At 46.0% G+C, this 9,897-nt stretch overlaps 1 protein-coding gene across 1 annotated transcript; it reads right to left on the minus strand.

Annotated features, from left to right (window-relative positions):
- Positions 1 to 1,045: 1,045 nt before the first annotated feature.
- Positions 1,046 to 8,678, minus strand: tomm5 (translocase of outer mitochondrial membrane 5 homolog (yeast)). The gene is made up of 2 exons (XM_072517005.1): positions 8,500 to 8,678; positions 1,046 to 3,792 (listed from the first exon to the last, which is right to left on the minus strand). The coding sequence occupies exons 1-2, from the start codon at positions 8,618 to 8,620 to the stop codon at positions 3,758 to 3,760; spliced, it is 156 nt and encodes a 51-aa protein (XP_072373106.1). The 5' UTR covers positions 8,621 to 8,678; the 3' UTR covers positions 1,046 to 3,757.
- Positions 8,679 to 9,897: the final 1,219 nt, after the last annotated feature.

Raw genomic sequence — 9,897 nt, forward strand, 5'->3', positions numbered from 1 at the left:
TGACAGCCATGATGTCACCAAGATCCTTGTATACTTGGTGGTCATTCTCTCAACTCTTATATATGGCTCAGAAACTATGATTAAATACAGATGCCACCTCAAGGACTTGGAGAGTTACCATCAACGCTGAGACGGATTTTCCAGATCAGCTGTGAGGACAGACCCACTAACATAGCGTTCTTGGAGGAGCCAAGGGCACCACTATCAAGACCATGATCATCCAAAATCAACTCCACTGGGATGAGTCCCACCTGCCAAATCAAATCTTTTTCGCCCAGCTCAAGGAAGGCTTCCGAACAAGACTAAGGAAATGCTTCAAAGACCCACCCTGAAGGTTTATCTCAAGAAATGCATCATAGATGTCAACGCCTGGGAGACCCTTACTCAAAAGAGACCTACTTGGAGGAACGTACTGATTGAAGGGACATAATTCTTCAAGGGCACCCAACGACAAGAGGCCCAGAAAAGGAGCTGAGAAAGGAATACCCGTGATCCAGAGTTTAAGGACTGATCCCACTTCCTGGAAACACCTGTGGCGTGCAATCCAAGATGCAGCTCTAGGATCGGGCTCATCTGTCATGCAAAGACCCACAGAACGCATGACAAGTAAGATGGAGTTTCTTAGGTGGACAATCATACTCATTCGCAAGCGATCGCCGAAGAGGGGGACAAAAGGTTTGTGGACCATGCACCGGTTCAATCCTGCCCACTTCCACAAGAAAAAAAATAAATCCGAATTAATGGGAAGAATGGCACTGCTTTTGATGGAACACCATTGAGTTCCAAGCTGAAGGGCTTCAATCTCATGTTGCACTCCACATTCAGCTGTCTTTTTTTCTTTATTTTCAGCCCCCAAAGTGTTGAAAATATGATTTTGCATGTTGTTGGGAACAGCAGCAGCTGCTTCAAAACTGTGTTGGTGAATCCACATACTTTGAGCTTAAAGTCCATCAAACTTTTCTCAGTTTACCAACTTTGGTGATGCAAGCTCCATACTCTCTGCAGACCACTCAAGACCTCCAGAACCACTTTTGAGAACGACTGATTTAAAATACAATTTGATAAATGTTTATTCAGCTTTTCAAAATTGGGGAAATTACAGGACAACCCAGAATATAACCATTAAATTGAATACTGACGTGGTTTCTATTTGACACCAGAGCTTGCGACAATAACAGACATTGGCCAAATAAACGTCAAATCAATTCTTTGGCACTGAATTTGGCTGGGGACAGAAAAGTCTGGGTAGCTTTTTCACAAATTTCAAACTGATGTTTGTTGGGACCACAAATGAAAGTTAACAAAATTGTACATGTATGCCAACAGATTAATCCATATATTCCATTACCTAATAGGTCTTCTATAACTTTGGGCCTCAATAGCATCATGGGTGGAACTGCATAGGGACTACAGTTGTTCAAGAAGGCAACCACCTTCTCAAGATCAATTAGGAAAAAGATTTACATGCTGTCCTTACCAGTGATACCCACATCCCACCGATCAATAAAAACACTTTTGCACACTACCTAGTTGGATCTCCAACTCGCTAAAGATTCCTCAAAATCCACCTCAGACCATGTTTTTGGTCATTTGACCTGTTATCTCCTTATGGGCTCAGTATCATATTTTATACTACCCCTGAAAAGTGCCTGGAGATGTTTTATTATGTTAAAAGTAAGTTGTTGTTGGAAGTTACAAAACCATCTGGGAGAGTAAGAGAAGTTTGATGAAATCTGGATGGCTGCACAGTCCAGTGCACTTTTTGGATGCCTAAACTTATTGGTACATATAACATTTTATTCACTCCTGCCTCTGGGCTTCACCGGTACCTCTAGCATTTATTGAAGGGTGATGATGGGTCTTCTTGAACAACTGCAGTGGCTTGCTGGTCATTTCAGAGGGCATGACTTATGTGGGATGAATCATGATTGAATTTTTTGAAAAGACGACTAAAAGCTGTGGACAGCATATGTCTAGGATATTATTTACATGGATTTCTAAAAGGCACTAAAGTCCCTCATGAGAGAATGCTGGTTAAAGTTAAACCTCATAGAATTGAAGTTAAATTACTTGACCTGGTTAGGGAATTGGCTGAGCAGGAGAATAAAGATAAGAGGCTGGTAACCTGATTGGGTCACATTCTGCCAAAGGATGTGTGTTGGGGCCTCAACCATTCACCATATTTATTAACTTAGATGAGGGGATAAAGTCACATACCCCAATGTACCGATAAGGTACAAAAATTGATCAAAAAGGCAAATGGAATGGTAGCCTTTATAACTAGAGGAATTATGATGGGCAGGCGGGGTGGGGAGAAGTCATGGTTGAGTTACACAAAGCCGTGGAGTACCGAGAGCAGTTCTGAGCACAGCTTAAGGAGGACATATTAGGCTAGGAGGGAGTGCAGTATAGATTTACCAGAATTTTTAAAAATCTGTTCATGGGATGTGGGCATTGTTGGCAAGGCTAGGATTTGTTACCAATCACCCTAATTGCCCTTGAACGGAGTGGCTTGATAGGCCATTTCAGAAGGCAGTTAAGAGTCAACCACATTGTTGTGGGTCTGGAATCACCTGTAAGCCAGACCAGTAAGGACAGTGGCGGAACAGATTCAACTGGCTACTCTTCCTGCCCTGTTCTTCCATGTGTGCACCAAACGTCATCAGTTAGTTAACTGGCAGAATGTACTAAATAATCACTTATACCCGATTTTCAATTTGACCAGGCCAGCTGATTGTTACTAACGGTTCCACGAAGGACCAACAATCCACTTTATTGCTTAAAAGAACATAATCCAACTATCACCCTCGGTTCAATAAAAGTAAATCAACGAAAACCGCTGATGTCCTTTACACAAAATTCCAGCACAATTTAAGGCTTGTACAGATATTTAGGGAGGCAGAGGAATGTCAAAATGTAGCATAGAGTTACACTACAATTTAGATATATTAAAGAAAAAAAGCAGAGATGAAAATGTAAATGAGAATATAACAAGTGGTTTAAAAAAGCGTTGAAATCAGAGTTGTGATCTTTACATCAGTGCAATTAACATGGGATTTCAGTCTTTAAATCAGACAAGATGAAAAATTACCGTCAATTGTTTCAATAATCCAAAATGAAAATGTATTTTTATGTGCAAAACCAATTATTAAAAGCAAATCCAGTGAAGAATATCAACTAACTCACATTGGAGAATTATCAGTGCTCCATGCCATTTCAAATATGGAGGCATAGCAAACACCTGGAATATCTTTTGCAGAATTGTACTCTTTACAGGTTCAAAAGATTGTGTCACTGAGGCAATATTATCAAATACTGCAATTTCTACATGATTCTCCAGGAAGGAGGGTATTCAGCTGATTTCTAAACCAGTTGGATTATGGACCAGATTCACACTTGGGGCAGACACCAGGTGTTATAAACACAGGTTTTGTGCACACTGGCACATTAGTGCATGCTGGGAACCTGTGGTGTAAAACAATCACAAAACAAAAAAAGTGTCCTTGGATGAAACAAAATGGGGAATGGTCAATGTGAGATAAGCATAGACAACAATTCATGTCATGTTCCACAGGCAGAAGAGTTTCCAATATGTTGAGGGTTGACAGTTTGTCCTATAGCGGAGTTTAAAAATCCATTTCTTTGCAGGAGTAGCATTCCCGATTGTCCACGTTCATTTTATCATTCTGTGCCAACGAAGATCAAGTATGCCTTGATCACTGTCCTGCACCATGCTGGTCTCTGCGGGTAGCGAAGTTCAAATACTATCCAGTTTCATTAGGATAAATGGAGCTGGAAAAAAATTGTATGATTTAGTACAATTTGCAGACTAAAGCTATTTGAAATGGCAGCATAAACATGTACTGGATGCAATTCTGACAGGAATGTGGGCTGGTTGAGTTTATATACATTAAAAACAGACATGAAAGGTCCAATAGTCTTTATTTGTTATTAAAAATACTTGCATTTGGACCATTTTGCTGCAATACTTGTAAATGAAAATTTAAAAAAGCTTAAAAACATCAAAAAGCCAAAGGGGATTTACCAACTGCTAAGGTAAATCAACTGAATCGGTTAGAAGATTTGATTATTGACATTAAGCAAAATAATGCAAGAGAAAATGTTGAGACTTTTGTGCACACTACTACTGCTCTCATAGTATGTCACAGTCGAGTGACACTGCTGTGGCTGAGGGACTGATATATGCTCCATTCAGTCTGAACTGTACTGAGTAGTAGATGGAAGACAACACTTTCTCGCACTAGGGCAGCACGGTAGCATTGTGGATAGCACAATTGTTTCACAGCTCCAGGGTCGATTCCGGCTTGGGTCACTGTCTGTGCGGAGTCTGCACATCCTCCCCGTGTGTGCGTGGGTTTCCTCCGGGTGCTCGGTTTCCTCCCACAGTCCAAAGATGTGCAGGTTAGGTGAATTGGCCATGATAAATTGCCCTCAAGTGTCCAAAATTGCCCTTAGTGCCCATACTGGGTTATGGGGATAGGGTGGAGGTGTTGACCTTGGGTAGGGTGCTCTTTCTAAGAGCCGGTGCAGACTCGATGGGCCAAATGGCCTCCTTCTGCACTGTAAATTCTATGATGATTCTATGACCTCTGACTGGGAGGCTCAACCAGAAACATCGACCCTTTAAGGACTCTTTCTCCTGGTACAGCTTATTCCCCCCCCAAAAACCATTTCTCCAGCCTGGAACAGTCTCTCTCTCTCTGTCTGTTGTGGGGAAGGTGTTAGAATCAGTCATTAAGAAGGTTATAGCTGAGCAATTAGAAAAACATCAGGTAAACAGGAAGGGTCAGCATGGTTTTGTGAAAGGGAAATCATGTTTTTTTAAAAAAAAAATCTTTTTATTCTACATTTTCCTTCAAACATTTACACCCCACCCACAAACAGTAAATGGTAACAAATACACAATCAATCCCCTTAACAATACCAATGATCCCATCCTCACACCACCCCAAACAACGGCCCACCTGTCAATATGACACCCAAGAGTTGTAACCCACCCCCCAAACTCCTCCCCTCCACTTCCTCTTGTAAAACTCCTCCTCCCAACCTCGGTTCCTTCCCCCCCAACTTGCCACCCCGGCTAGACCACTCGGACCCTGTTCTGCCAGGCTCCGATGACGGCAGCCCCTCCTCCCACCTCACTCCAGTTCACTGGCCGGCTTAAACCGGTCACCGTGGAGGCCCCCGCCCGGGTCCCTTTCCCCCTTGCCCGGCCCTAGGAAAGCCCAGAGATCCCCTTTTAGCACCCCCCCCCCGCATATCCACTTACACCCCAAAGAGCCCGCATTTCGAGTGGAAGTCCCATCCCTTCCTTTGTCCAAATATATACAACATTGGCTCCTTTAGCCTCTACACCCACACGCAGTGAAACAAAAGAGAAGAAAATACAGTCATGAGGTTACATCGGCACATGGCCACTTCTCAATTTGTCAGTTCTGCCACAGTCCTTCTGCCTTCGCAAACTCCTCCGCTGCTTCCGCCGTTCCAAAATAAAAGTCCCTGAGCTTATAAGCCACCCTCAGCTTCGCTGGATATACAATGCCGCACTGCACCTTGCTAATGTACAGTGCCCTCTTCACCCAGTTGAAGGCAGCCCACTTCCTCGCCAGCTCCACCGTAAAGTCCTGGTATACACGTATACCAGCTCCAGCCCACTGCACCACCCGCTTCTGCTTGGCCCAGCTCAGGACCTTCTCCTTCACACAGTACCTACGGAAGCAGAGTCACTGCCATTGGCGGCTCACTCGCCTTTGGTACAGGCCTCCACGACCGATGAGCCCGATCCAGTTCATATCGGGAGGGATCCTCCCCCCCCCCCCAATAGTTTGGCCAGCAAAGCGGCAAAATACTCAGTTGGCTTCGGTCCTTCAACTCCTTCGGGCAGCCCCACAATCCTCAAATTCTGTTGTCTGGATCTGTTTTCCAGGTCTTCCATTTTTCCTCACAGATCCTTGTTAATGTCCATCATCTTCCACATCTCCTTCCCCATCGAGGCAAGTTGATCACCGTGCTGCAATAACGTCTCCTCCACTTCCTTCAGCGCCTCCCCTTGCTCTCGCACCTCCGCCACTGCCGTCATCACCGGTGAAATCGCCTCCTCCGCCAGCGCTCTCAAAACCTCCCTCATCTCCTTCCTCATTGTCTCCATGTATTTTGTAAACTGCCATTCGAATTCCACAGCCATCACCTTAGTTATTTCTTCAGCCGTAAGCAATGCGGCCTCCCCTGGTGCTCCAGCCTCCATTTTCTTTACTGACCCCGCGGTGACCTTTCCACTCCCCGACGGACTTTCAGCTGCTTTTTTGCTGGTCTTCGACATTCCCCTCCTCTGTGCTGTCTCCCAACTTTTACTGCCTTCGCTGGCCCTAGGACCGGGCGTTAACCCCCGACAATGCCATTCCCGAACGGGAGCCCTCCAACGCACGGCTGCCTCCCGCCCGCCGTCACCGGAAGTCAAGGGAAATCATGTTTAACCAATTTATTGTAAAGGTCTTTGAAGGAGTAAGGTGTGCTAGGGAAAAAGAGGAGTCTGCAGGCATACTGTACTTGGATTCCAGAAGGCATTTAATAATGTGCTACATCCAAGATTATTGCGGAAAATAAGAGCTCATGGTGTCAGTGGTAACATATTAGCATGGGTAGAAGATCGGCTGGCTGCAGAAAACAGAGAGTATGCAAAAATTGATGTTTTTCTGATTGGCAGTAAATAATGAGTGAAGTACCGCAGGGGTCCCCGATGTGGCTGCTTTTCACAATTTGTATCAATGACCTAGTGTGAAGGCATGGTAGCAAAATTAAAAATAAATAAATTTAGAGTATCCAATTCATTTTTTCCAATTAAGGGCCAATTTAGTGTGGCCAATCCACCTAGCGTGCACACCTTTTGGGTTGCGGGGGCGAAACGCACGCAAACACAGGGGGAATGTGCAAACTCCACACGGACAGTGACCCAGAGCCGGGATTGACCCGGGCTGCCCTATGGTAGCTAAATTTGAAGATGACAGAAAGATAAGCAGGAAAAATGTAATGAAGAGGACAAAGGAGGTCACAGATGGCTATAAATAGGTTGAGTGAGCGGGCAGAAATCTGGCAGCTGTGGGAAATGAAGTTATTCACATTGGCAGGAATAAAGTATTACTTAAATGGAGAACAACATCAGAATTCAGAGGGCTCTAGGTATTGCATTCACAAATCACAGATGCAACAAGTAATTAAGAAGGCTAATGGAATGCTATCCTTTATGATGAAATGATGTGGAGATGCCGGCATTGGACTGGGGTGAGCACAGTAAGAAGTCTTACAACACCAGGTTAAAGTCCAACAGGTTTGTTTCAAATCACTAACTTTCGGAGCACTGCCCTTTCACCTGAGGAAGGAGCAGTGCTACAAAAGCTAGTGATTTGAAACAAACCTATTGGATCTTAACCTGGTGTTGTAAGACTTCTTACTTTATTATGAAAGGAATTGAACATGAAAATAAGAATGCTATGATTCAGCTTTACAGGGCATTGGTGAGACCACATCTCAAATATTGCGTGTAGATTTGGTCTCTATTTTTAACAAAGGATATAAATGCTTAGAGGCAGTTCAGAGAAAGCTTACTGGATTAATTTCAAGAATGAGTGGGTTGTCTTATGGGGCTAGGTTGGAAAGGCTGGGCTTGTTTCCACTAGAGTTTAGAAGAGTGAGGGGTGACTTGCAAAGTACACAAGATCCTGAATGGTCTTCACAAGGTGGATGTGGAAAGGATGTTTCCTCGTGGGTCCAAAACTAGATGGCACTGTTTTAAAGTTAAGGGGTCACCCTTTTAGGACAGAGATGAGAATTAATTTCTGAGGATTGTGCCCCATTGAATAGTTTTAGGCAGGATATAGGTAGATTCCCAGGGTTATTGGGAGCAGATGGGGATGTACAATTAGAAAAACAAACCAATTAGCCATGATCTTATTGAAAGGCAGAACAGGGCCAAATGGCCCACTTTTGCTTCTATTTTGTACATTCATCTCTCTCTCTCTTCCTTTATCTTGGTAAGAAGTCTTACAACACAGGTTAATCACCTGAGGAAGGAGCTGTGCTCCGAAAGCTAGTGATTCGAAACAAACCTGTTGGACTTTAACCTGGTGTTGTAAGGCTTCTTACTGTGCCCACCCCAGTCCAACGCCGGCATCGCCACATCATCCCTTTATCCTGGCAGTTTCTCCGGTCCCTCCCACGGGTTGATTTGCTGCACAGGCCGCTCCATGTGCGATCCCCACTCCCCAAGCGGATGGATGGGGACGGGGAGATCACTGCCCGGGCCCAGCCCTCACAGGTGTATACTGCCCACAAATGAAAGGCTATTGCAGCTTGGACATTCTGGGGCAGAGGCCGTCCTAGCGGCAATCCGGCCGTGATTCCCAGTGACCGTGAGCAGGAAGCCCTGACCTCAGGTTCCTAATTCCTAACCACCCCCCACCGTCGCCGTCTCCCCACACTCACTGGCCCGCAGGATGGCCACGTAGATGACGAAGTTGCGAACGGAGCGCAGCACATCCGCTCTCATCTTTTTCCGCAGCTCCTCTGGGTCCATCTTCGGCCCCAGCGCTTCCATCCTGAACATGGCAGCCCCCACACTCCAGTTGCTGACCCTTGACCCGACTCGATTGCCCTCACGTGGCCACTTTGCTCCAATTAGAGGCCTGTTCACGTTCGTCACTGACGCCACCTGTCGTCATCCAATAGAACCTCAGGCGTGGCCCCGCCCCCCGAGTCGGGCGAAAGGCCCCGCCCCCGGCCGGATGAAAGGTGCCGCCCCCCCGCGTCAGGCGAAAGGCCCCGCCCCCCGCGTCAGGCGAAAGGCCCCGCCCCCAGGCCATGTGAAAGGCTCCGCCCCCAGTCCAGGTGAAAGGCACCGCCCCCCGGCCCGGTGAAAGGCTCCACCCCCAGGCCAGGTGAAAGGCCCCGCCCCCGGACCAGGTGAAAGGCCCCACCCCCAGGCCAGGTCGGTTTGGTCAGAGTTTATTTATTCCCTTCAGAATCCGACCGAGGGTTTGTATTGAGTGCTGCTGGCTATCTGAAGTAAAAAGAGGAAATGCTGAGTAGATTTGGCAACGTCTGTGGAGAAGGGGACATTTTATGGAGTTGGCGAGAGCGAGAAATTTGGCACTTTAATGGGCACTTTCCCAAAGGTGGGTTCAAATTTAGAGATTGAATCAGTGGCATGGGTGCAGCAGATAGGGCCTCACACCATCTGGTGACGGGTGCCCACTGCGTACACATGGTGCAAATATGGCTGCTAACTCCTGAGAGAGGGCCATAACAGGCCTCCACCAGGGAGATCTCAGATCTGTCCCCTGCTGGTGATGTAATCAGGTTTACGCCCAGTGAGGGATGAATCGGACTATGATCACTTTGAATTAGTTTAAATGTGTTGAAATAGCATAATTCCGTATCTTCTGGGGATGTCATATGTTCCCCTGCTGGCAGAAATAACTAGTGCTCTCAAGCAGTCAAGATGAGCACACCAAGGGAGTGGAGGGCAGTGTATCTCCCGGGTGGCCAGGGTCATGACGGGGCAGTTCCTCGGTCAGGCCGGGCTCATAAGATGTATTATCAGAATTAGGCCATTTAGCCCATTGAGTCTACTCCGCCATTCGATCATGACTGATCTCATCATAGCCTTAATTCCACCATCCTGTCTGTTCTCCATAACCCTTCAACCCATTACCAATTAAAAATCTGTCTAACTCCTCCTTAAATTTACTCATTGTCCCAGCATCCACTGCACTCTGGGGTAGCAAAGTCCATAGATTCACAACCCTTTGGGAGAAGTAGTTTCTTCTCAACTCTGTTTTAATTTTGCTACCTCTATTCCTAAGGCTTATGACCTCTCGTTCT

Source organism: Scyliorhinus torazame, chromosome 9 (assembly GCF_047496885.1).
Source record: "Scyliorhinus torazame isolate Kashiwa2021f chromosome 9, sScyTor2.1, whole genome shotgun sequence".
Lineage (NCBI taxonomy): Eukaryota > Metazoa > Chordata > Chondrichthyes > Carcharhiniformes > Scyliorhinidae > Scyliorhinus > Scyliorhinus torazame.

Bases quoted from the DNA above. Each gene is read 5' to 3' on its own strand.
- tomm5 (XM_072517005.1), bottom strand. From the start codon at position 8,620: ATGTTCAGGATGGAAGCGCTGGGGCCGAAGATGGACCCAGAGGAGCTG. The intron at 3,793-8,499 runs GTGAGTGTGGGG...ATTTTTTTCCAG, and splicing joins CGTGGCCATCCTGCGGGCCA to CTCCATTTATCCTAATGAAA.